The sequence below is a fragment of the Larus michahellis genome, chromosome 8, assembly GCF_964199755.1.
Source record: "Larus michahellis chromosome 8, bLarMic1.1, whole genome shotgun sequence".
In the NCBI taxonomy this organism is placed as follows: domain Eukaryota; kingdom Metazoa; phylum Chordata; class Aves; order Charadriiformes; family Laridae; genus Larus; species Larus michahellis.
The window spans coordinates 51,814,615-51,841,465 of record NC_133903.1 but is presented as its reverse complement, the minus strand read 5'-3'; the positions used below and the strand labels follow the sequence as shown (position 1 = coordinate 51,841,465).

General features: G+C 39.1%; 1 protein-coding gene across 5 annotated transcripts in view; it reads left to right on the top strand.

Annotated features, from left to right (window-relative positions):
• Positions 1-26,851, top strand: part of USP24 (ubiquitin specific peptidase 24) — a 64,283-nt gene that overhangs the window by 32,837 nt on the left and 4,595 nt on the right. For 3 of the 5 annotated variants that reach the window (XM_074598878.1, XM_074598880.1, XM_074598882.1), the window contains 37 exons: positions 257-355; positions 437-607; positions 1,244-1,329; positions 1,478-1,571; positions 1,816-1,971; positions 4,312-4,409; positions 5,196-5,291; positions 5,442-5,670; positions 6,577-6,736; positions 7,039-7,194; positions 7,767-7,837; positions 8,601-8,761; positions 9,609-9,670; positions 10,027-10,218; positions 10,516-10,633; positions 11,958-12,102; positions 12,563-12,682; positions 12,931-13,056; positions 13,289-13,387; positions 13,592-13,674; positions 13,900-14,041; positions 14,439-14,558; positions 14,971-15,191; positions 15,618-15,742; positions 16,395-16,536; positions 16,898-17,048; positions 18,390-18,485; positions 19,135-19,238; positions 19,633-19,746; positions 20,502-20,598; positions 22,072-22,188; positions 22,840-22,935; positions 23,267-23,369; positions 24,502-24,623; positions 25,147-25,260; positions 25,545-25,610; positions 25,877-25,943. In XM_074598878.1, the coding sequence (XP_074454979.1) occupies positions 257-355; positions 437-607; positions 1,244-1,329; positions 1,478-1,571; positions 1,816-1,971; positions 4,312-4,409; positions 5,196-5,291; positions 5,442-5,670; positions 6,577-6,736; positions 7,039-7,194; positions 7,767-7,837; positions 8,601-8,761; positions 9,609-9,670; positions 10,027-10,218; positions 10,516-10,633; positions 11,958-12,102; positions 12,563-12,682; positions 12,931-13,056; positions 13,289-13,387; positions 13,592-13,674; positions 13,900-14,041; positions 14,439-14,558; positions 14,971-15,191; positions 15,618-15,742; positions 16,395-16,536; positions 16,898-17,048; positions 18,390-18,485; positions 19,135-19,238; positions 19,633-19,746; positions 20,502-20,598; positions 22,072-22,188; positions 22,840-22,935; positions 23,267-23,369; positions 24,502-24,623; positions 25,147-25,260; positions 25,545-25,610; positions 25,877-25,943 (4,519 nt within the window). The remainder of the gene's footprint in view (positions 1-256; positions 356-436; positions 608-1,243; positions 1,330-1,477; positions 1,572-1,815; positions 1,972-4,311; positions 4,410-5,195; positions 5,292-5,441; positions 5,671-6,576; positions 6,737-7,038; positions 7,195-7,766; positions 7,838-8,600; positions 8,762-9,608; positions 9,671-10,026; positions 10,219-10,515; positions 10,634-11,957; positions 12,103-12,562; positions 12,683-12,930; positions 13,057-13,288; positions 13,388-13,591; positions 13,675-13,899; positions 14,042-14,438; positions 14,559-14,970; positions 15,192-15,617; positions 15,743-16,394; positions 16,537-16,897; positions 17,049-18,389; positions 18,486-19,134; positions 19,239-19,632; positions 19,747-20,501; positions 20,599-22,071; positions 22,189-22,839; positions 22,936-23,266; positions 23,370-24,501; positions 24,624-25,146; positions 25,261-25,544; positions 25,611-25,876; positions 25,944-26,851) is intronic. The other 2 variants (XM_074598881.1, XM_074598879.1) reach the window with 1 other exon arrangement.

Genomic DNA, 26,851 nt, shown 5'->3' with positions numbered 1-26,851 from the left:
TATAAGGCTACTGTGATGGAAGTGTCTGTAGAGTAAATGTATTTTGATCATCATTCCAGGGTGAGGAAAAAGAAGTTGTTTGCTTATTGTCAGTGATGGAGCATTTCTACTGCTGTCCTATACTGTCAGTCTCTTTTGTGGACAATACCTTTACCACTCTATGCAGGGGAGCAGGAAGACTTTAATTTTTCTTTTTTTCTCTTGGAATTTACTGCTTGAGCAGACTTACTGAACCAGTGTCGTTTAATTTTTACAGGCTCATAGCAATGAAACTGTAGGGAGCGTCAGGTGGAAGATAGCAAAAATGTTGAATTCGCCTGTGGATAATATACAGATATTTGCCAATGACAGCCTGGTATGTTAGCTACAAAGAATTCTAATTCTTTATGAAATTGAATCTCTCTTACACAACTAAATGACAAATATTTTCTTGCAGCTAACTGTAAACAAAGACCAGAAACTACTCCACCAACTGGGCTTTTCTGATGAACAAGTGCTTACAGTAAAAACATCAGGAAGTGGGACTCCATCAGGGAGCTCTGCAGATTCCTCAACCAGTTCCAGCAACAGTGGCAGTGTATTTAGTTCGTCCTATGCAATGGAACAGGTACAGCATAATAGCCTGAAACCTTCCCTCGGATTTTTCCTGCAGGGCTGATAACTGGGGAGACACAGCTGGGATGGAAGAGGTACAATAAGATGAGACAGAAGCCACTCACATCAGCTTGAGCATCCAGTCTTTAGTCTGGTTTTGCTTTCAGAGTGCAATTGAAACAAAGCATTTAAATACACAATTGCCTTATGTGTGCAGATTGGACTTTATAGCCTGTGTTCTGTCACCTGTTGTAGCCTGCTTGGTGTTTATTAATCTCTACAGGGTCTCTTAGACAAACAAGACCCATATGATTTAATTTTGAGATGGTATATTTGTCAGGGGGGAAGATTTCCACTATTAATAAAGCCGCAGTATGAAAATAAAATAAGAAGCATCAACTAGCATGTTCAGAACACTCCTGATCTGCTTTATATGTCAACCCTAACTAATAGTTGGCTTCAGAAATTGATTGTTAAAAGGGAAATGGGGTAATGTAAAAATTCAAATGTTGTCTTAGTGTAGAAAGTAGCTGGGATTTCTACGGGATGGGTTGGCATGTGGGTCAGCTGCTCCAGCGAATAGCTCTCTTAAATAACTTACAATGGGGAGGGGAGAAAAAAGACCTTTGTATTTCTCCTTAATTCTCAGGAGAAATCCCTCCCTGGAGTAGTCATGGCTCTCGTGTGTAATGTGTTTGATATGCTTTACCAGCTCGCCAATCTAGAGGAGCCAAGGTAAGCAAACTAAACGGCTATTAAATATTGAAGAAATACTCTCACTGTAAAGTTTGGATGGGTGCTTATTTCGCAGTGTGTAGGCATCCACCAGGCCACAGCGTGGCTGAGCCCTATTTTGCAGAAGTAACTTGTGGTAACTTTTCAGGATAACGCTGCGAGTGAGGAAACTTCTGCTCTTGATTCCCACTGACCCAGCCATTCAGGAGGCTCTTGATCAGCTTGATTCCCTGGGAAGGAAGGTATGGATTAAAAAATAACTCATCTTGGTGAGTTTAACAAAAAGGATTTTCCTGCCAGGTTTCTTTAATTCCCTGTCAGATTATAATCTGTGAAGGGTTTGAAACTCTACTGCAAAGTATATTGACTTAATTTCCAAGCAGGTGGAGGTGAGAGGATTATTACGGGGATTATATGAAATGTATTGCCACTTACAACAAAATGTGGTAGTCTCAAAACATTTCTTCTGTTGTTTACTCCTCCTAGAAAACACTGCTATCAGAATCAAGTTCTCAGTCTTCAAAATCACCATCCTTGTCTTCGAAACACCAACATCAGCCCAGTGCTAGTTCAATACTAGAAAGCCTTTTCAGATCTTTCGCTCCAGGCATGTCCACCTTCAGAGTGCTCTACAATTTAGAGGTAGGACAAGAAATTTACTTCTTTCTACTTGTGTTTCTGAGCGTTAAGGTTTAAGTAATTCTGAGTTTCTTGGGCAGGATTCTACTGTGACAGGGTCATTCTGCAAAACGCAAATGTCGTGTCATAGTCGGCTTTTATGTATGTGAAAAATTCTACATGGAATGAAAGGGGTAAAAAGTTTCCCTTTAGAGACTTCACTGTGAAGCCAGGCCCCTCATTTTGTGATTTGCAAGGTGGAAAGAGTGTTCTGAAGTTAATGGAGAGGAGCAAAGAAACATCACAGTCCTTCCTGTTTAGGTAAAATTCCTGCTTGTGTCTCCAGAAACTCTGAGTATGTGATTTTTAGTATATTTAAAAAATAAAAAGTTAGCTCTTTTAAAAAATTATGGGAGCTGTGTAGATTGGTTGGGTTTTCTCAATTCAATTTGAAAGAAAGAATGCTAACTTCCCTTCTATAGAAGTCTACCATGCTCTGTCTGTAGAGGCTAAGGAGGAATATTTTTGAGAAGCATTCAACTGTGAAGAATTTTCACTATCCAAATGTGCAGGGCTTTTACCCAGAAGCTTCTGGCCTGTTTTAGCTGTGCATGCAAAGTGAGTGGAAAACATAAAATTTTTTTACCCCAGAGTTTTCTCTCGAGTGAGTTCTTTAGCCAAAACCCTGGATTGGACTCTGTAAAAAGGTTCTTTCCAAGTGTTCGGTGCATGGATTTTAAAGAGTGTGAGAGGGTTCAGCTGGTGTCGTTAGGACACCGTAATCTACACACTTTAGGAAGCTGGACAGTTTCTGGTTTGACTCACAGGTCCCACTGTTTATAGGGAGTCATTACAAATATGGTTTGAACAACTCGAAGCTGGAGGACCAGTGGCCAACAGCTTCAAAAACAGCGGTCAAAGTTATTCTCTTTCATTCCCGGTGCGTGCTAAGATTACTGTAGGAATTTTCTTGTTGCTTTCCTTTGGGTTTCTGCAGGCTAACGTTAGCTTTTCATCTTCCTACACTGTCATCACACTGCAGTGTTAGGATTCCCCCCTTTTCTGTACAGCTGGAGTGAAGGATATTGGATGATGTCTTTGAAACATGTCGACAAGTTCTACAACTGAAAGCAAATGCATATCACAGTGAGGGTATCTTGTTGAACTGGCAGGTTATATTACAGTATGACGAGACAGTTATCTGCTGCTTCTAATCCAGAGAAAATAATAAAAGCAAGTAGTAAATTGCTTGCTTTTCTGGCAAGGGATAAGAAGTAATAAATTGGATTAGATGTGTAGATTACATGAGTGGACTTGCTCTTCAAGTCTGGTCAGCCAATTGGAAGATGATTTCTGCCAGGGAGAGGATTATGTGCTTTTTTTAATCCCCTCAAGTGGTGATCTGTTGAAAATATGAGAACCAGTCTGAAGTGTTTTCCCAAAAAAATGTGCACAGGAAATTTGCAGAGCGTATGAAAGAGATGAAAATTAAATGTTGCAGATGTTCAGGGTTATATCATGCAGTGTTGTGATAAGATTTCAGGCTGGGAACTCTGTAAACCGTTCTTCTGACCTGTGAACCTGGAAAAGATATTTTGTTTTCCCACATACAATATTGTTGGCTGTACGTGCCAAAGAGACTTTTCAAGCAAGTAAATAACTTCTGGGGGTTTTCTGGGGTTTTGGAAGGGGCTGGGGTTCTTTTGTTTGAGTGTTGTTTTTTTTTTCTTTATGTAAAGTGAAGTGAAATTGATTATAAATGTACATGAGATCCGACCGACAGAAACCACAGACTTCCTTATGGCCATGTTTCTGAGCGTAATTGCATTCTGTGAAGTTTAGTGCTGACTTAAAACAGGAGGGATGACACAGTGATGATGTTCATAACCGGGACCATCTTTTCCAAAACAAAAAAAAAAAAAAAAACACAAAAAAAAACAGTAATAGCAATAGGGTTATGCTTCAGAAGCCATGAATCAATAAGTAAGCCATCTGTAGAGTGTTCTATGGGATACCATCAACTGAAAATCTAGAAAGGAGAAGGATTTGGGCTCTTAAGGAGCATCAACTGAGCCTGAAGACAACATTTCATGTGCTAGGGTATGTACTTTATCCTTTCCCTTAACCAGTAAACTGCCATGAGAAAAGAACGCCCTTCGCTACAGAATAAATATCTGTAATAGCTGTTATTGTCCTGAATGTTTTTAATGTGATTTCTTTTTACTGACTACAGCTTCGCATAAGTGTATTGTTAATTGCTTCATTTGTAATTGATTTTTTTTCTCTATTATACTTTTAACCTTCAGCAGATGAAGAATACTAAGGGAGGATGTTTATGCGTGCTTATTCATTCATTTATTATAGGTACTGAGCTCCAAGCTGATGCCAACTGCAGACGATGAAATGGCAAGAAACTGTGCCAAGTCTTTCTGTGAAAACTTCCTCAGAGCAGGAGGTTTGAGGTTAGATTTCAAAATCTTGACTCAATTTATAACACTTCATTTAGTTAGCAGTTTTGTGTGGTTTCTGATTTCCACACTGTAGCACACAAGTACACCTGTCAGCTTCTTTTTCAGAGGGAAAAAAAAATCCACCCAAAGCTGTTTTTCCATTTTCCACTGTCTGAAAAGCTACTGTAGCTGCCATAGCAATGTAACAGAGTACATGTTGTTAAACCCCAAAATCAAGTTAGGCACAGATAAGCTTATGAAGTGTAGCTTTTGCTAAGATAGTTGATATTTGGGTAGTTAGCATATAAGTGTTTCAGTTCAAATTTGCAAGTGTGTACCTTACACTATGTCCTGCATAGATACTAGTGGACGTTTTAAGCAGTCAAAGCATAGATTGTGCAATGGGAACCAAATTAAATTTTACAGCCTCCAAAATTCAGACCCTTCAGATAAGAGTTGAGGCAGAGCGTGAGTGGTCTGGAAGACCTGGCAATACTGCTTGTGCTTGTGTCAGATTTATCAAGTGTGTGTTGCTCTTAGTAATTCTATCCACACACACACACACCTCCCTCCGCCCCGTAGATCCTGATACGTTTTCCAGCAGGAACAAAAAGCTTCCATGTGTAGATGCAGGGGGGGGAAATGGGGATGCTAGTCTCCAAAGATGCCAGTTTGGCAGTTTTACTGGCACTCAGCTGACTCAATAGGAGGAGGGAAGGATAGAGGTAAATTAATTGCAGCTCTCTCCTAATGTAAAATATTTTCAAACGGAGTCTGTCTTATTGATTTGTCTTTAAGTTTGGTGGTGAATGTGATGCAGAGAGATTCCATCCCATCAGAAGTAGACTATGAAACAAGACAGGGAGTCTATTCCATCTGCCTGCAACTGGCAAGGTATGTAATTGCCTTTCATTAGAGAAAGTGCTGCTTTCTTGGCTTGTGCAGCTTGTAATATTTAAGATTAATTGGTACTTTGAGTTCTGTTTCATTCACTTGCTGTGAACATTCAAAAATAAGCCTGACATTTTTGCTCTGTGAATGTAGGTTCTTGCTTGTTGGCCAGACAATGCCTACCTTACTGGATGAGGATTTCGTTAAAGATGGGGTAGAAGCATTGTCCTCACGCCCCTTCCGTAACGTCAGCCGACAAGCAAGTAGGCAGATGTCCATTTGTGGAACACCTGAGAAGTCATCCTACCGACAGCTCTCTGTGTCTGATAGATCCTCCATTAGGGTAGAAGAAATCATACCAGCAGCAAGAGTTGCCATACAAGTAAGGAAGTGTTTGATGATTTACGGTGATGTAGTGGTGTCATCTCCAGTGACAGCTGTGTAACTCCTGGATTTTTAACCAAAAGTCTACCTTTTATACAGGTTCTTGCCCAGGCTCCATTTAAAAGCCTCTGAAAATCCTGACTGTCAGTCTCTCTTCCTGATCTTGATCTGAATTTTAACATAGTCTCAGAAATTATTTGGTAGTACAAAGGGAAGCAGTATCCCAAAAGTGCTTACCAGAAAGAGATCTACACAGAAATCTTACTTGTGGTTTATTTTCAGTCACACTTAACTCTTAAGATTTTTACTAAGATTATTTTTAAATTCTTACTAATTTTATGTGAATAGAAAGGAGAAGGTTCCTGCTTGAACTTGTGACTTATAGTCCATGTTTCTTTGAATTAGAAATTTGGAGGGAATTTTTATTTTCAATACTTTAAGAAAACGCTGGTTTTCTCCTTTATAGGCCTGTCAGTGTAATTAATCTGAGACTGGCTATTTGCTAAAACAGTCTACTCTGACAAGAACTCAACCCATTTGAAAGTTGAGTCCAGTTGAAAGAAACTTCACAGTTAATATAACAAGTAATACTGCGTTAGGTTCTTGGGCAGTGCTTACCAAATGGATCAATGTGATTGAAATCAGCATGTCTAACTCCAGATAGGTGAAACGGATATTTACTCTGGTGGGAGAATGTAAAAACTAACTGGTTCCTATTAAGGGAGCAATACTAATCTCTACTTGGGAACAGACTCTTGTGCCCTTGAGCCTGCTAAGAGAAGAGAGAGGAAAACAAATCCAAATGTCAATTTGACATGATCCAGAAGATACATTCCTCTTATCCCTGTGATTAACAAAAGCTGTTGAATGTCACGAAAGTAACTGCTCTTTCTTACTCCTTCAGACTATGGAGGTGAACGATTTCACTTCCACAGTGGCTTGCTTCATGCGACTCTCTTGGGCTGCTGCTGCGGGACGACTGGACCTTGTGGGAAGTAGTCAGCCAATAAAAGAAAGCAACACTTTATTTCCTGCTGGGATTCGCAACAGACTTAGCAGCTCAGGTAGGCTGACTGTGTCTCTAAACCAATCTGAAGAAAGCACTTGGTTTATTCTTAATTGAACACTTTCCAAGCCTGAAGCTGAATTCATTGGAGTTGGACTTGATGATCCTTTTGGGTCTCTTCCAATTCGGGATATTATACGATTGAATTACACAAATATGAGCAAAATGCTGTACATTCTTGCGGCATTTGGAGACGCAGCATTTGGAGAAGTTTGTTTTTAAATTTCAGGGAACTGACCAGAAGCTGAAAACATCTGAAAAATGTAATGGATTACAGCACTTGTTCATTTCTTAATGCAGGAAGTAATTGCAGCTCAGGAAGCGAAGGAGAGCCAACTGCCCTGCACGCTGGTATCTGTGTGAGACAGCAGTCCGTATCCACCAAAGATGCTCTGATTGCTGGAGAAGCCTTGTCTCTCTTAGTAACCTGCCTTCAGCTACGCAGTCAGCAGCTAGGTATAAAATAGAACTGGATTAGTCACGATTTGGAATATAAGTGTGGTGGGGGAAGGCTTTTGGAGACAGACAAGTACAAAAAAACCCTCAGGAACTTCTAGCTTTGTAAGCTCAAATTAAAACCACGGAATTTAATTTAAAAATACAGGGCGTTTTTTTCCAGGACTGAAGAACAGGTGTCATGAAACAAGACTTGTAGTGCTGTGCCTTAGTGAAATGTTTTGAGAAAGCTGATTTATTGCCAGTATATAAATATTTGCGCTGGCTTTGAAGTATGTAATTCTGTAAGTGCTGCTGTTTGCTTAGCTACTGTTTAGTACTTGAACCTTTGTGTACAGGAAGCGTAAACATTGGTGGTTGTGGAAGGCGAAGGAAAATGTTGTTATAATGTGGTGCCAGTCTCTGAGGAGGGAAGGAGATGAAGAAATGTGCAAATAGTGGTTATTGTTTTGCAGTGTTGATGGGGAGGTGTCCCCTTGGTCCTACGGTATCTTAATTAATGCAAGACTGTAACTGACTTATTTTAAATTATTATTTTTTTTAAATGATAGCCTGGTACTCTTCTGTTCTAGGATCTTTTTACAATTTGCCTTGTGTTGCCGACTTCATCATTGACATACTGCTTGGATCACCAAGTGCTGAGGTGGGGGTCTTTCTCTGAAAACTTCTTAGATGTTACACTTCTGAATGTGTACGCTTTGATCATTTAATATGGTCTGAAGATAAAATTGTTCATTATAAATATTCCCACTTTTTTTTATTTGAATGAATAACCTTTGTATAATTGTTAGTAATTCCAGCATCTAGTGATGTGTTGATAGAAAATGCTGAAGTATGACATTCTTTAGGCTTGTTTAATCCATGAGGCGTACAGGACTGTGTTGTGGATAGTCTAAGAAAAATGCTCTCGTTTTGGTGACACGAATGCTGTAAAACTAGTACTTCAGGGAAAGTTCCGAGTAGCTTTCATCTCAAAAGATTTGGGTAAGATTTAATGGACTCTTCTGAACTTTTGAAAAGTTCTTCCAAATGTCAGAACCCTCCTAAAATTCATTCTTTGTGATTTAAGTTTATTCTGGATAGTCTAAAATCTAGAGATTTTTCAAGTCACGCTTACTTCATTTCATTGCATCTCATGTATTTTGCATGAAGTCATTGCATCTTTCCCCCTTATCTGAATTTATAATCTGTGTTTGATAAAGCATCAGAGACTTTAGCTCAGGGGTGAAAGTAGATTGCTAAATCCCTATAAATAGAGAAACCCTGGCTGGTGGGAGCAGAGCTCATAGTCTGGTTTACACAAGCTTTTCAATGTCTGTTTTTTGTGTTAGATTTCTAACGAAACAGAAGTGTATTTTTTGCAACCTTTAAGCAACTGCTAGTGTTTGACGGTGACACTGTTTCAGATTCGTCGTGTTGCCTGTGACCAGTTGTACACCCTCAGTCAGACAGACACATCAGCTCACCCAGATGTTCAAAAGCCAAACCAGTTTCTCCTGAGCGTTGTTCTTGGTGCTCAGCTGCCTCTTTGGTCACCAACCAGCATCATGAGAGGAATCAACCAGAGGTAAGTCAGATGCCTGTTTACCGAGGAAGCAAATCTCACATTTCTAAATGAGTAGCGCTGTGGAAGCTCTGAGGCACAAGGGATTAGGACTTTGCAAGTCCGTCAAAAGTGGACATCCCTGTCATGCCCCAGATAGTTTTGGAAGTATGTAAATTGAAGGGAAATACAGCTGAATTCTCAAGGTACAACTCTTCCTCTGTGAACTCTTACAGTTCAGCTCATTCCACTTCCCATCCAGGAGGTGGTAATTGCTAAATAGGCCTGCTCTTTGTAGGATGTGGTCATGGCAGTCAGAACCTGGCTGGAATCCTGGAGCTGTAGAGGCCATGGGATGTATGACATTAACATTGAATTTATTTGATACTAATGCATAGATCCAGAAGGCTTCAGCTTTTTCAGTGATGTCTGGACCCATGACTTCACCTGATTTCTTGTTGCTCCTGTTACCCGTTACACCTGTAAAGACTGTAGGTGTCAGTCTTGTTAACTTATCCCTGACTGGCCAAAGGTTGTTGAATTTAACAGTAACTCTAAACAGCAATGTCTAGAGGAATCTGAATAGAGGAGTAACTGAAAAGTTAAAACATGTTGTTTTACTGTTGTCTGATAAAGTAAAATTGTTATGAGGTGAAGGAAGAAAGCAGAACTAAATGTTATTCATAACATTCAGAAGCAGCTGTTGAGAAGGAATATTTGTTTTAAAAGCTGCAGATTATGCAGGCAGAAGCATACCTAGATAGCTGTGCTATTTTGGATTAGTTGGACAGAGCACACAGAACTTAAAGGCAACTGCTTAGAAGAACGTTTATGATTTTTAAATTAAACCTTTTTTTTGTACCGGTTTCAGACTTTTGTCCCAGTGTACAGAATACTTTGACCTGAGATGCCAGTTATTGGATGACCTCACATGTAAGTATATACAGGCACACATGTCATTCCGATTGCAGCTTCCAAGCATGTTTTCCTTCTGTAAACAAGATGTAGAATTGCCTTCCTGAAAAGGTTACACCACCATGAACTCGGTGTGACCTGCCAGTGTGCCGGCTGTCCTGTATTAGTGCCTGGCAGGGACTGTTCTTGGCGTTCAGTATCAGGAAGGCAGCTCACTCCTTTTGGAAAGTGAAATGAGTTCCTTTTCTGGAAGGTGTACTTCGTACACATTGTGGGGAAAACTAGACCATTGACAAACTGTTTGAAATCCTTTGTATTTATATTCTACATTTATAGAGCTGTTAATTTTTCAGGGTTTTCTTTTTCTCTTGCAGCATCAGAAATGGAACAGCTAAAGATAAGCCCAGCTGCCATGTTAGAAGATGAGATCACCTGGCTAGACAATTTTGAACCCAACCGCACAGCTGAGTGTGAGACCAGTGAAGCTGATAACATCCTGTTAGCAGGACATTTGAGGCTCATCAAGACTCTCCTTTCGCTTTGTGGGGCAGAGAAGGAAATGGTTGGTAAGTATTCTTTTTTTACTCTAAAGTGACTAGACTAGGGTGAATTCTGCATAGCCCTAGCAGATGATCAGTAAACAGTATGTGTGAAGACATTATAATGCATCGGTCGAAGTGATACAGAACTATAAAGAGCCATTTTAACCATGCCTTTGTTGTACCTTTGACATCTGATAAAATATTTGGTTATGTTTTTTGTTGATGTGGTGCTATTAAGTGATTTTGCTGTTATGGAGCGCCTTTTGACATTTGTGGTGATAATGTCAGCTTTTAACAGTAACGTGGATTACTGTGTTACAGGTTCATCTTTGATTAAGCCATTGTTGGATGATTTCCTCTTCCGAGCATCCAGGATTATTCTGAATAGCCATTCTCCAGCAGGCAGTGCTGCAATCAGTCAGCAAGACTTTCATCCAAAGTAAAAATTGCTTTTTTGTTCATGTTGGGTTTTCTCCTAGTTCTCAGGAATGCAAACGTTGTACTGGGGCTACAGATACTAGGAGTTAATACCCACTTTGGAGCATTTCTCCAGAGCATACCTTTCCAATTTATACATTTCCTACAAAAATGTCCAAATGGCATTTTATGAGTTCTCATGTGACCCAAATCTTTGCTTTTCTGGATTTCTAAAGTCTGTGCTTTGTTTTAGATCAATGATGAACTGTAAGCACAACTTAAGTGCTGATTTCATGAGTCCAGAGAGCACTCCTTTAGCTCACCATCACTTGGGAAGTTGGTTAAATTGGAGCGTGAACGGGAAATTAACTTTCCAAGCCCCTTGTAAATGAGAATCTCAAAAGTTCCACTGTGTTCTGTTTCCCTTCAAAAGAACTGCCTCCTGTAAAAGGCTAATGCTGAGCAAGACTTCTTGCACCTGAGATAGCTGATAGTAGCCCAGAATATATCAAATAGTGAAAAAAGAGCTTTCTCTTTCCTGTCACACCTGCCTTCTGTTATTGCCATACAGTACCTGAAGGGGTGGGTAAATAAGCTCATGTGGGTGTCGGTGCTGCTGCAGCTGGATTGTTTATATTACACTGACTAGTGGGTGTTAGAGTTGGGTGAGGCATATCTGCACTGCCTTTCCACAACCCCTAAAGAAGGTTCTGGTGGAGCATTTGGCAACCCCTCCATTGAATGGGACTTGCTACAACTTAATGTTTTTCCCCAGCCTTGCTCCATTGTAGTTCAGCTCAAGCATGCTCTTTTGTTTGCTTAAAGTAAATAAAGCCTTTTCTGTGGCCTTTAGAAGAAAGGGCCTGGTTGTTTGATGCAATGAAAAGAGCTAAGTAGAAGTGTTTTGTACTGGTCTAATGCAGCTCAGGTCTAAGGTCATCTCTTGTAGCAAGTTATCTGCTCTAGCTCTTTCAAAGCTTATCTCCCCGTAAAGAAGTCATTATGTCTCTATCAGTGTTACACTGATAGACAGTATCCGTCTGTCTGTGCCACCTTTTTAGGGCACTTTTCCTTGTTACTGAACGTTAACAACAGGTGTCTCCATGACAGTAAGGGTGGCTTATTGAAAGGAGTGTTTCTGGTGCTGCTTTTCTGATTCTTTTCTTCCCCATTCCCCTTCCCCAAGAAAGAAAAAATAGCACTCTGCAGTCTCTCAGGAGTGTTTTATCATTTAAAGTGTTCCTTGCGATCATTAATTGTCACTTGTTCGGAGTAATCCGGCTTTCTGGAATTAGAAATAATTGAGTCATCTACAAAATAGATCTCAAATGTGGTTTTCTTTTTAGGTGCAGTACAGCAGATAGCCGATTAGCTGCTTATGAAGTGTTAGTAATGCTGGCTGATAGCTCACCTTCCAACCTCCAGCTTATTACAAAAGAGCTGCTCTCTATGCATCACCAGTGTGACCCTGCACTTACCAAGGAGTTTGACGTAAGTAAGAAGCCGTTTTTGGTTTGTATTGGCGTGGTTTGGAGTGCTGTGTGTGATCTACTGAACTGCTCCCTCCATTCGTGAAATTTCCATGGTCTTCAATTTAAAATGACAAAAGGCAGATAGTAGTAAATGCAGACCCATTTGATCTTCCTCAAAGCAAATACTCCAGTGAGTCTTTCCCAGTTATTATCTGGATAAGAAAGACGTATTTCCTAAATATCACCACTTTATTTAGAGATATTTTAGGCCATGTTTAACAGCTTTGTGCAAAGTGTTAAATATGTAAATGACCAGGTGTAGCTTATTCATGATCTTTCAGAATTTATATTCCCGGCTTTCGATTAAATTTCTCTTAACAGCTCATATAAAGGTGATTATAAAAGCTGTAAGTATGTTGTTGGAGTCTTATGCATTTTATAACTTACTGGGACAAAAAAAACCGTGTTTGTCATTGTAGTATCTTCCACCAGTGGATAGTCGCTCCGTTTCAGGATTTGTGGGACTGAAGAACGGTGGTGCTACTTGTTACATGAATGCCGTCTTCCAGCAGCTATATATGCAGCCTGGTCTCCCAGAGGTAACTGGTTCAACATCCAGTAAAGTTCTCTTTTTGGAATTACTGTCACCTGAACTGCAAGTTCATTTTAGCACCATTTGTAAATGAATTGTTTAAATAAAAATAAAAATGTGTATGTACATGTGTGTGCGTAAATGTATACACACAACAAATATAGAAATTACAAGTTGCTGTGCTGTGTATCATGACAACTTACAGTAATAATTTTGCCAAGAACCAGTTTTACAAGGTTATTTGTTTTCTTCCAGGCCTTGCTTTCCATCGATGATGATACAGACAATCCAGATGACAACGTGTTCTATCAAGTTCAGTCTCTTTTTGGTCATTTGATGGAAAGCAAGCTACAGTATTATGTACCTGAGAACTTTTGGAAGGTATTACACCTTTTTTTTTCTTTTTTTTTTAGAATATATAGCTTTCCTAGTTAACAAGTCGTCATTTATTCAGCCTTTTCTCATTGTAGAGTTTCTAGAGATAAAGTAAGTTCTACTTGAAAAAGTCAGAACTTGTAAAAATAACAAATTTCTCTTCAAAATATCTTTCTTTAGTGATATGTATATGGAATAACCACCTTCTTATATATATATATATTTATACTTTATATAGATTTTCAAGATGTGGAACAAGGAACTTTATGTTAGAGAGCAACAGGATGCATATGAGTTCTTCACCAGTCTTATAGATCAAATGGATGAGTACCTCAAGGTAAAAATCTCAGGGATTTCATTCCTTGTTTGTATGCATCTCCCTAGTACCTTTTCTATCTTTGTTCTTCAGAAAAGAAGGCAGAGCACCATTCGGCTTATTTTATAACCTACATAGTATTCAGAAGTTTAAAATTCCTGTTGTTTTCATGGTCTTTCACTCTGCAATACATCCAACTGATGTCTAACCTTGTATCTCCAACAGAAAATAGGAAGAGATCAAATATTTAAGAATACTTTTCAAGGAATCTTCTCTGATCAGAAGATCTGCAAGGACTGTCCTCACAGGTAATGTTAAATTTAGTGCATTAGTTACCAAGTTATGCGCTCCCATAACTGCTAAAGTATGTAGGTCAAAATAGCACAAGAAGGTAGAGACATATATGCCTTTGTGAGCATCACAGCTGTTGATAGCTATGGGGCAAACGCAGTATTCTTTCCTATGTCTTGTTAATGCAAGTTGGATAGGTTCTACTCTGTCAATGCCTTGACTATTTTTCTTCTTAAATTTAGGTATGAGCGTGAGGAAGCCTTCATGGCTCTCAACCTAGGTGTGACTTCATGTCAAAGTCTGGAAATATCATTGGATCAGTTTGTTAGAGGAGAAGTTCTGGAAGGAAGCAATGCGTACTACTGTGAAAAGTGCAAAGAAAAGGTATTGGTTCTTAACATATGTGAAAGAAGCCTCAGCTGTAGCTTGGTATTTCCTTAAGCATTACATGGTTCACAGAAGCCATGCTTAGATACTGCTTAACACTTTCTATGCTGAAGACATATTCAAAAGGTTAAATCCATTAATCCATGCAGATAGCATTCTTTGTTCCCTGTAACTCATATTGTAGACTGAACATTTAGAAGGATGGTGAAATGTTCTGTAACATACCAGCCCACTGCACAAACTCTGTAATAGTACCCTATCTGTACGTATTATGGTCATCCTGCCTCTGCGTTGTGCATCTGTTTGAGACAGCTGGAATTGTGCATCTGTAGAATAATTCTATAGAATGCTTGAGGTATATAGATAGAGGTGATATTTTTTTTTTCTTTTTAAGAGAACTACAGTGAAGCGCACATGCATTAAGGTTTTACCTAGCCTGTTGGTGATTCATCTGATGAGATTTGGCTTTGACTGGGAGAGTGGACGTTCTATTAAATATGATGAACAAATAAGGGTAAGAAAACTTTTCTGTATAGCATACACCCCCCCACCCTGCTGCTTTGTGGAGTGGACAGTGGAGTGGACTCTCAGTCTTCCTATTCATTCTCCCTTCGTTTCCCCACGTTTTGATACAGGGATTTTGAGTACATGGTACATTTACAACATGATCACGCTACAGAAAATAAGTACGTTTCCTTAGAGCTTTCCTTGTCTCTGACACTGTCAGGGTCCTTTCAGGAAGCAAGAGCAAAAACCTTCGTAACGACATTTTATTTAACTTCTGTGTCAGAAGGATAAAAAGTTGAAGTACCATGTTTTCTTTTGATGTTCCCAATGTGGGAAGTATTAATACCATTCTCATAAAATTACACTAAACATGTACGCAATATAATCTCATAGTTAATGTGAACTGTCTCTTCATACAGTTTCCCTGGATGCTGAACATGGAACCTTACACTGTGTCAGGGATGGCTCGCCAGGACTCATCCTCGGAAGTGGGGGACAATGGTAGAAACACAGATCAAGGAGGCGGAGGCTCCCCAAGGAAGAAAGTTGCCCCTACAGAAAACTATGAGCTTGTTGGTGTGATTGTTCACAGTGGCCAGGCACATGCAGGGCACTACTACTCCTTTATAAAGGACAGGAGGTAATGGATGAGAAGATTTGATTGGAGGGTTTGAGCACCATCTAAAGACTATTGTTTTGCGGAGGTATCGTGAGCCATTCAGAGCTCTATCGGAAGCACTCTTCCCTTCTTAACACCCATTTCTTACTGTCTTGGGTGTTAAGACAATAACACAATAATATGGGACACCATATTATAAAAGCTCAGGAATTCTGATGTACCTTGTATTGCAGTTTGAGGGCTTCCTATGACACTTGCAGGTGATGTGCTTCTCACATTTTTAATCAAGCTTACTCTTTTAAAATGTAACTTTGACATTAATTGAACTAAGCTTTCTATTTACTGTCAAATGTGAGTTAAGGGTTTTCATTTCTAGGGTGTTCAGGGTGATTTGGTTTTTTTACTAGACAATCAAGTAACTCTGTTTCTGTTTTGTTTCGATCACAGGGGATGTGGAAAAGGAAAGTGGTATAAATTTAACGACACTGTTGTCGAAGAATTTGATTTAACTGATGAAACCTTGGAATATGAATGCTTTGGTGGAGAGTATAGACCTAAAGTCTATGACCAATGTAAGCAGAAGTACAAATTGATTTACATTAGCTTTATGTTTCATAGGGGTTCTCAGTAGAGGTAGAGCTCGGTCCATTATATCTGCCCTGAATTACTTGGTCTAAAAATCCTTCAGAAGCAGTTTTTTCCTAAAGTCATCCATTTACTGAAGGACCTAACAGCTTGTATAGGGCCTAATATTGGTTGAACCATATTCACTGTTGTTCAGCACTTTGTAGACTTAGTAGCAGAGGAGATTCAAAAGTAAAATGGCACCTTGTTAAAATAGTGTAAAAAAAAAAAAAAAAAAAAAAAAAGGCCAGTTTTGTGTATATTTTTGGCTAGTGAAAATAACTGTGCATAGAACAAGGTTTGGCATCATATAGTTAAACTTTTCAATGCTTTAAGGAATTAATTCCAAATACATTTCCACCAATATTCACTTGTTTCACAATTCTGATCATTATCCTTTTAAAATACATATGCTTTTTTGCAAAAATATTTTAGAATTCAGGTTTTTGTTACTTGCTAACGTAGACTGATGTTTTGGTCTGACAAATACTTTATACTGCCACGGTGTGTGTTACTTGTACACCCAGTTTCACTTCCCTATAAGAATGAAACGGGTACTAAACCTTCAAGGCCTTCATCGAATGCCTTTTCTCCCATCAGCTAACCCTTACCCCGATGTGCGTCGGCGCTACTGGAATGCCTATATGCTGTTTTACCAGAGAGTGTCTGATCAGAACTCTCCGGTCTTACCAAAGAAAAGTCGAGTGAGTGTTGTGCGTCAAGAAGCTGAGGACCTCTCGTTGTAAGTTCTTTTTCTGTCTGTAAAGGTTTCTCTTACGTTGACATCCATACTCTATCTCCAGAACTAAGAAATTAATAATTCCCATTTGACAAAGGAGTATACAAAACTTCTGTTGTTTTGGTTTGTTTTTTAAGCTGCTTAATGAATAGTCTTTTATTGCTTTTAAATTTTCCCCTTCCATACTGCTGTCACTATTGCAGTAAGAAGTTCAAGCTGACTTGACAGCCCGCAGCCTCAAGAAATATATAGACTGTCATCTAAATTTGCCTTAAAATCTCAGTACAGCCAATATAATCTTAAACTCGAACTGTAGATTTGTCACGGGGTTTCATTATTCACCTTGAGCTTGTATATATTCCAGATCTGCCCCGTCTTCACCAGAAATTTCACCCCAGTCATCACCTCGACCCCACAGGCCCAACAGTGACCGCCTCTCCATCTTGACCAAGCTGGTTCGAAAAGGAGAAAAAAAGGGACTTTTTGTAGAGAAAATGCCTGTGCGGATATATCAGGTAGAGCGCTCCCAAAGTGTCAACTATACCCTACTTGGAGGAAATTTAAGCACATAGTAAGAGCAACACAGTAACTTTGAATGTGGCCGTGAAGCAATTCCCTTATTGAAAGCAAAGCTAGAAAATAGTTCTGGAGTCTGACATAACGTTATTAACAAGCTGCTTGGTGGTACACTGTTGTAAGTTTTGCTGTCCCTTCTCACGAATTTTGACCCATCATTCTTTGCTTTGAAGAAACTGCAGGCAAATTAGTGAAACATGAGGTAATGGCAGCAGTCAGCATGCAAGCAGAGAGAGATGAGAGCAGAGAAGATGCTTCATTTGAAGTAGACTTGAGGAAGAATGGAGAAGATGGCAAATTACAGTCATCCTCTAGTTCTTGAGTTCACAAGAATGAAAAAGGGGAGAAGAGAAATCAAAACTAGCTTCAATTCTCTTCATGTCTGTTAGTTTATGTGATGTTGAATATGTTCTAAAAGGGGAAAACAAGGATGTTGAAGGCAACTTTGCAAGTCAGGAGTGAAAATGGAGCTGTGATGGCATTGGCAGAGCAGTGAGAGGACAGTAGAACCTGGGTATCGGGTAGCTGTCATAAGAGGAAGGTCTCAGTCTGTAGGCCCACAGCTCTAGATCTGTAAAGGAGAGGATACAGTCTTGTATGTATTTGGCCTTCTGAACACACACCATCCGGCTGATGTGCACAGGTGCAGGAGAGCCTACGGCACATATGGTCAGAATAAACTGTGCAGGCTCTGTATAGCCCTCTGCATGGGCTGTATCAGGGCATTAATAATCACTTTAGGTCTTCTTGTATCCAGGGTTGTATTATTACAGTAAAAAGAACTTGGCTCAAATTTATTGAGTGTCTTTCAGCAAAATCTCATTTGAAAAAAAGAGAGGTTTGGCATTTAAGTACATTATTGTGGCCGAAGCTTGTAATTACACTGTGGCTCCTTGCTCCGTACATGTAAATTTGCTAAGCATGCCTTTCAGGTTTGAAGGATGTTCTCTTCGCTTCTTTATTAAAAGCAAGCAAAAAATAGAACTTATCGGCAGCTTCTTCCTTTTTCTTTTCCCTTAATGACACAATGATTAAGTCTCTCATCTGTTGTCTTGTGTTTTGTAATATCCTTGGAAGAAAATCACTGGTTTATACAACACTTCTAAGTCTCCTATATGTATTTTCTGCTCCACTGAAGTAGTGATTCAGAGTGTGAGCAGAATAGGTCTGACACTGGTTTTTAAACACCGCACGTATTTACATAAAAGGTGCAACTTTAGTTAGAGAAATATACTTTGACGACATTTTAAAAAGAAGGCAAAAAAAATTTTCTTTTGCAGATGGTGAGAGATGAAAACTTGAAATTTATGAAGAACAGAGATGTGTACAGTAGTGACTACTTCAGTTTTGTTCTGTCGTTAGCTTCACTGAATGCTGTAAGTACCTAGACTTCAATCTTGGAGTACTCAGAATATATTGGGTAGAACGGGACACAGAAGCTAAGAGGGTCACAACCAGGAAAAGTAGAAGGGAAGGGTTGACGTGATTTTACTTTTCTAGCTGAGCAATTCATTGTCTCCAGTAATTTTTCACACCGATAACATCTGTCTCAAAGCTGATTCCAGCCTCCTGCTCTAGTAGTGGGAGAAACATCATTGTGTCATAGTAAAATTTCTGAAATAACACCTTTTTTAATGATGCAAACTGAGCTCTAGGGGGACAGAAATTCCTCTCTGTATGGGGGATTCAAAAGTTGGTGTTAGCCACCTCAAAGTTGATAGACTTTAGTTGTAAATACAGTTTACTAATGAAGTTTTTCTAAATGGACTAATAAACAAACCAGCATTTATTAAATGTATTAAATCCACAGATCTAGTGGGCCTTACAGCACGTTTGTTCCTATTTTAGCATGTTTGTTAACTAGCATAGTCAGCACCGGAGACTGTTTTAGCGCAGAAAAACACTTTGTTTTATTTTTTCCAAATGAATTTAATTACTTGGATAAAACATGTTGGTGTATTTAAGCAGCAGTGTACGTACTGCAGGCATACTTCTGCTCTGAAGTAAACTTGGTGTTTCTTTCAGACTAAGGTAAAACATCCTTATTATCCGTGCATGGCAAAGGTGAGCTTACAGCTGGCAGTCCAGTTCCTCTTCCAAACCTATCTCCGAACCAAGAAGAAACTCAGGTAAGGCCTTGTTCTGGTTGCTGTAACAACATATTCTGACGTTTTTGTGCTTGTTACACCTACTGCACCTTGAAATACTGCGGGTAGCATAGACAGGAGTAGCAATACATTTCTGCTTTGTATTGGAATCCCATGGCAAAGAAATCCGAGTTTTACCGCCTCTCCCAGCTGTCCATCATTTTGGTGGTAGTGGTTTGGGCATGGAAAGGCTTTAATGGATTTAAAGACAGCAGGTTGTTCCAAAATAGTTCTCTAAGTGTTTTTGTCTTAAGGTATCTAATGTATGTTCAATTAAAGTAAAAATTCTTTCTATTTGGCAGACAAGAAGCATGGCTTAGGTTTTGGAGGTGTTTTTTCTCTTTGATGACTGACAGTTGTCCGTGTTTTGTTAAAGGGCTGATACGGAAGAATGGATTGCCACCATAGATGCGCTGCTCTCCAAAAGCATTGACGCTTGTCAGTGGTTAGTTGAATATTTCGTCGGGCCAGAGGGCCGGGAGCTTGTAAAGTAAGTACTGGTAATTTTGTCTTAGGTTTTTGCGTCACAAGTATGGATAAAGCTTCCTAATAACATGATCTGGCCTATACCGCTGTATTCCCAAAGAGTTGACTGTGCACATTCTTTACAAAAACAATCCAGATAATGACTTACATTTTTATTTCTAGTATGTTCTCTGATTCTGCAGCTTTCTGAGTAATTCTGAAAATCTAATAAAATAGTGCAGTGTATGTGGAGGAGGATGCAGGTGTTTAATTCAGTGAAGTGCCTTGGAATGTGTTTAAGATTATATCTAGTCACTCCTCCAAGTGGTGGGAAAGGAGAATGTGGTAAAAGTGTTTGGGGTAAAATAAATACTTAGCTGACAAAGATCACAGATAAACTGGAAAGAATTTTTCTCAGCAGCTCAGATCAGATAATAGGTATTTTGATAACACCTAAGGCAAATTCTTGGAGAACTGACACACTTAGAGAGACGCGTCAATGTAAAGAAAATGTTATCTTTGAAGTTGCATTGAAAGACAGGATCCTGTGATAGATTTTAGTTTTAGCTCTTTTGTTATTTGAATGAATAAGCATAAAGTAGTATTACAGTGACAAACGGGAGTGCAGGAAAATAAGTTAAAGCTTATCCACAGAAATACAATACAAGAAGTATCCGGACTGTTACCCTTTTTAAAGTAATAACCACCACATTTAATCTTAGCAACCGTGTGTACACGTTGATTCCAGTTCTCTTTGCAGCTTCGCCTTTTATCTTCCAGGACTTTCCTCCTGGAATGCAGCGTGAGAGAGGTGCGAGCTGCTGTAGCCACTATTCTTGAAAAAACCCTCGACAGTGCCTTGCTTTATCAGGAGAAGGTTAGTGTCACCTCATCACCAGTGATCTCTTTACCCGATGGCTCTTGCTGTGTTTGCAGTCAATGCTGTGTCATTTGTAAATGACAAGATTAAAGGCTGTAATCTTGATGGTGCTTGTAGCACTTCGTTTCTTGAATAGGTTAATGCTTGTCTGCTCCTACCCTAGGAGGTAACATGCTCTGTAATTCTCAGAATTTAAGTTCAAAGTATTAGTTACGAACAGTTTTGCCTGATTGCAGCTTGTCTTATAAACTGTCATCACATATTCTTTTAATAGTTTGGAAACAGCGTTTTCTTAAGATTTATTCTCTCTTTCTGTAACAGAGACATTCCAGAAATTAGCTTAATTTTTAACTGATTCTCCTTCCTCACTCAGAATGCTACGGCAGTAGTAACTGAGCTATCTTGTTCTAGAGACAGGCCATAGCTATGGTTGTTGTCCAAAGGTTTCATTTTCTATTAGAAAATCTTGGCAAGTAAGTCTAGGAAGTGTAACTCTGTTACATTTGACTGATCTTATTATTGTAAGAAAACCCAGCAGGAAATTTGTGAAAAGGAGTCATTTGTAAAATGTCTGAGATTTACTTATTTCCCTTGGGATACGTGGACCAAACCATTTGTATTAAGAGAACGCAGCCAGAAGTGTTATCTGTGTTCTGGTGTGTTCCTGTAAGTTGTCAGTGGGGGCTTGGACACTTTTAAGTCTGAAATAATTCTTTTTTCCACCCAATTTTAATACTAGATGCAATAGAATGGGGTTTCTTATCCAGTTTTTGGGGTCTGTCTATTGTTTTTCATCCAGCGTCGTGGATGGAAGGCACTACAGTTGTATAGGCTTCTGTTAAGAAAGTTTATCTTATTTAGAGCTTTTAGGAAAGATTGCTATGTGGTCCTAGAAACCACGTACAGTAGTTGGGAGATGAACAGTTATAATATAGTTTTTGATAATTTTTGGTAACTTCCTCTTGGCTGTTAGTTACTATCTGTTAACTGAGATGTAATAAATTATATACCAGTGCGTACTTCGATGCAAACTAAACGCTAACATTGCTTTTTGCGTAGTTGGGTGTGATCGTATGCTAAGATGAGATCTTGAGTGACAGTTGACTTCTAACCTGGTTTATTTTGCATTACTGTAATGATTGTAATGTTTGAACGCGAGTTCACTCTGAGGAGTAATTTGAATTGCTTTAAAAATATTGCAAACTTATGTAAGTGCTGAGTTCCACCTCTTTGAGCAATTTACCTACATTCCAATGCTTTCATTACTCTCCTGTTAATATATGCAGCGTTCATTCAGAAGAATTAAAATGAGAAGGCTGCGATCCTTTGTTAGCTATTCATATTCATCACAGCAAGCGTATCTGACCATACGTATGATTTTGTTGACCATACCTTAACTGTGATATGCGAAACTTTTATTTTTAAGCAGTAGATGACTGTTTAAATTCAAATTAATAATTGTTTTCACAGTTAAAAAGTCTACATCAGTTATTGGAGGTGCTACTTGCTCTGCTGGATAAAGATGTACCTGAAAACTGTAAAAACTGTGCTCAGTACTTTTTGCTATTCAACAACTTTGTACAGAAGGTAAGAAATCATTATTTTTTCCATGCTTTTTTAATTTTAAAGGACGGTAGTAAAATCAGTTAGTCATCCATATTCATAGGAGGTTTAAGCAGCCCAGTGAAACACTTCCAGAACTTTTATTTGAGTTTTCTTTTTTTTTTCTGTTTTTGAAAAGTAAATGGCTTTGATTAGGATAAAATCACACAAAAATATACAAATAGAGTATACCTATTGAAGATGTCATTCCCAAAGTCTGAATGTTGGGTTTCTGTTTTGGAGGGGCGTTTTTCACTGTTCTTTTTAAAAAAAATCAATAAATAAAAAAAAAAATAAAAAAATAAAAGCAAGCATTTGGGATTTCTGTCCTGCAGGAAACAGAATAACTGACTGGACTGTGCTGTTCACCCCAGTATGGTTTCTTTATATTCCCCTATTCTTTGTTCATTATGTTTTGGGTTTTATAGGACATTTGTTTGCATATGCTGATTCTGGTCTGGTTTATATAATGTGCTCTATATAATGAGACAGGTTTTAGAGCTGTAGCTTATTGATCTGCATGACTTTTTCCTTTAGAGTAGGAAACGCGGTGTGTAGCCTATGCATTTTACTTCTGTTCCCTAGAGCGTTAATTCTCTACCTGCACAGGAATGTAACTTTTTGTTGTTGTCCAAGCAGCAGGGTATAAGGGCTAGCAGTCTTCTTCTCAGACACTCTGCTTTGAGGCACATGATCAACTTTCTCCTTGGCCCCAACCGGCAGAGTAATCAGGTAAAGCTTACGTAGCATGTGTTTCTGTGCTGTGGTTTGTCCACCTCTGGTTTTGCCACATCTAAATTATGGATAAATACTTTTCATGCAGTAAAAGGGACTACTCCTTGGATTATTCTATAAAATTCGTGCAAGTCTCTGTATAACTATGTGGAGTTAACATGAAAATAGCTGTGTTGGCAGAAGTGAGATAATAACAAAATTTTTACCAACTTCAAAGCATTAGAACGTGGTGGTGGGCTGTTAAGGACACTGCTTGGTTTTGACTTAGCAGAAGTTGACTAAATCAACCAATCAAAAGTTAATTAAATCTCTCTTTTGCCTCAAACAGAATCGCAGGTGGAGTTCAGCACAAGCACGTGAGTTTGGGTATCTTCACAATACTGTAGCACTACTTGTTTTGCACTCGGACGTCTCCTCACAAAGAAATGTTGGTAAGAATTGTGTTTTTACACTTTGGTGGCTTTGCATTTCAGTTACTTCGGGAGTAATTTAATATCAGTGAGGAAAAATACAATCACTTTGAATTTAAGGCGTATATTTAATTACTCTTTATTTTGCTGTAAATGTACTGAGAGGCTGTGGTAAACAGATAGTGTTACAGCCACTGGGGGGGGGGGGGGGGGCAAATCTTTATATTAACATTATTATGCCCTCTACCCTCCCCCATATGCCTAAAAGGTCTGTCTTTCCTCATGTGAGTAAATCAAGCTGTGTTGTTGTTGTCTGGGACAGATTTGCAGCCTAACAGGCTGTATTTTGCTTAGATTTGTTAAGCCTTCTGCCAGTCCAAAGGGGAGTAGACAGAGGTACTGAATAACAAGCAACGAAATACTCTCCTAGATATTTCTTATGAGAGACAGAGATATCCAATGAGGGGTAATGGGTACGAGTTACTCCAGGGGAGATTCCGATTGTACACAAGAGGAAAATTTTTCACCATGAGAACCATCAGCCATTGGAAAAAAATCTCTCCAGCGAAGTGGTGGATTCCCCAGCATTAGGCACTGCTAAGATTCGGCTGGACAGGGTGCTGGGCCATCTTGTCTGGGCTGTGCTTTTGACGAGTTTGGACCCAGATCATCCTTGAGGTCCCTTCCAACCTGGTATTCCATGAAATCAAGATGATAAAGGAGTGAGTTGAGATCTTTTAAGTTTCCTGAAGAAGGAATTGAAAGTTGTCTTTTTAAAAGAATAACTTGATTTTATGTATAGAGTTAAAAGTTTCTGGAGTTGGGAGGCAGTCAAAAAACATAAAGAAGGATGATAAACATTCTGAATGTGATGAATGTGCAACAGTGATTGGGAATGAAGGTGAAGCTCAAAGTAGTGATAGTAAATGCAGACGTTTTGCTTTGGCCTTCTTGCCTTTCCCTATGTTGTCACTAACGTAAATGACACTGTAGTGTGCAGGAGATTGTTACTTGGAGTGGTACCATTCAAGCGATAAGCTAGTTGAGATGAATGGCATTAGGGATGACATGGTACCAAATGAGTAGCAGCGTCTTCGAGGTGTGTAGAACAATCTGATTTATTAGTGGATTGTTTTTGTATTTGCTATTATAGCTCCTGGTCTCTTTAAGCAGCGTCCACCTCTAAGCATCACCGCTTCAGGTCCACTTTTGACGCTCCATGAAGAAGTGGAAGCCTTGTTATTCCTGTCTGAGGGAAAACCTTACTTAATGGAGGTATCAGTTATAAATTCTGCCTTACTTGAACCTAAAAGCTGCTCTAATGTTATTTCCTTGAAGTATCCTTACATGAAAAAAGCTGAATATTAAAAAGTAGCCAGCCAGGGAGTAAGTGGTTATTATTTTGAGCCTAAACAAGAAGGCAGCTTTGGTTTCTTCTTGACACCTTCTTCTTTTCCAGTATATCTCTAAACTTAGGGGTCTGGGTAGAGAGTTTACAAAGTTAGCAAAAACAGCTGAACATGTTTTGCAAGCGCCCATGTGGTCAGTTACCATATGTCAGCTGGAGGCGCTAACTTGGGTTGCTCTGACTTAATGGATCGTGCTTGACCGGACCCTTGGAGGTGGGCAGCAGGAGCTGAATGGAGTGCTATAAGACAGGGGGTTTGGCTCACTGGGCTGTGCTGGGGGGAAAAACAGCATGCTTCCTGGAAAAGAGTAACATTCTGTAATCGAGTTGATCCATCTCTTAGAAATAATTGTATGGCTGTGTCTGAAATTGTTTGCATCTTTCCATCAGGTGATGTACGCGTTGCGAGAGCTCACCGGATCTCTGTCGGTTCTCATTGAGATGGTGGTGTACTGCTGCTTTTGTAATGAGCACTTTTCCTTTACTGTGCTACACTTCATCAAGGTATGGAGATAACCAAGATAAGCCTAAGTGTTTCTTTAGGCTTTGGTCATACTGTGTCTTGTGAGCTGTGATGGCACTGGGATCTGCAGGACAGTCAGCACAGTTCATTGGATTTGGGGGCAGAGCCTTGTGAGTTTGGGGTTTGGTGGTGGTTTGTGTTTTTTTCTTTTTTTTTGAAGCTTTTACTGTTTAAAACAAATTTTCAAAAAATCTGTAAAGCTGTTTTGTAACTCTTTGCGTCATCAGCATATTTTACTAAGTAACTTTATACTTCTTGCATGCAGACTCAGCTGGAAACTGCTCCGCCTCATGAACTGAAAAACATATTCCAGTTACTCCATGAGATACTGGTAGGTGAAGGGTAAAGATTTGTACAGGATAGGTTTTTGTATTGATGCATAATGAAAAAAGTCAGGACTGCATTGGTAGTCTCAACTTTAATCCTTCAGTTTGGAGTTTTTACTACTTTTTAAATTGTTGTCTTGATAATCCGGTGCTATAAGAAACTTCACAAGTCTTATTTGTATTTCATGTTAAGGTGATTAAAATCATTTCGTAGAATAGATACCGGTATAGCACACAGCTTGCTTATATTGATCATCTTCTCTCCTAACAGGTTATTGAAGACCCATTACAAGTTGAGCGCATCAAATTTGCCTTTGAAACTGAAAATGGATTAATAGGCAAGTAAGCCAGTGGGTGAACACTCCTGTCTCCTACTGACCCTTATGTTTTTGATGGTTCATATCATCTCCTAGTTTCTAATCCTTCTAAACTGTTTAACTTCTTAGGGAAAACAGCTCTGCACTATTTGATTTAGCCACCACCACCCCACAAAATGTTCTAAGAAAATCCAAAATAAGCATTAGAGTATTATAGTAACAGCAAACTGGAAAGGAATTTAACTGTGAAAAATTAATTATCTCCAACAACAGCAGTCAGTGAACCCAGAGAAGAGTGATATTTACATTAAGAAGTGACATTAAGGACCTTAACCAAGAGGTTGGCAAGAGCGCCACTTTTTGAAATAAGAAGCAGATCACAGTGTATACATAATGGGGGGGGCACCTTGGATAAATATAACAGACTAACTCTTTGAATCCTGTAACCCTAAAAATTAATTTTTATCTCCTATGTATTTCAAGAAACTGCCAATCTTTTTGTTTTGTCAGCATCCTAATTGCCATTAAAAAAACCCACTACTAATTGCAGGACAGCCTCATAACCTGTCAGGTGGCTCCCATTTGGTGCTGTTCCTATAAAGTGTTGTCTCTCCATTTGATACAGAAGCGTGACTGAAGTGAAGTTTCTAAAGCATTCAAAAGCAATGGAAGAGTCCCAGAAGTGATGAGAGCTTACTTCGTATGAATCAGGAGATGTTTTGTGTGCAAGAGAAATGTGGGGGAGCCACATGGTGCTCAAAGAGCACCTCTGATGAGTTAGTGCAGCTTGGGTGTCTCTTTCATAGCTGCTTGGATGAGGAGCTGCTTCAGGTTGTGGCTTTCACCTTAAGTTATTTTGGATTTTGTTTTAGTGAGAAGGAATATTTAGCTCTGTTCTTTATTCCTCTCATGTCTTCAGTGCTCTTCTG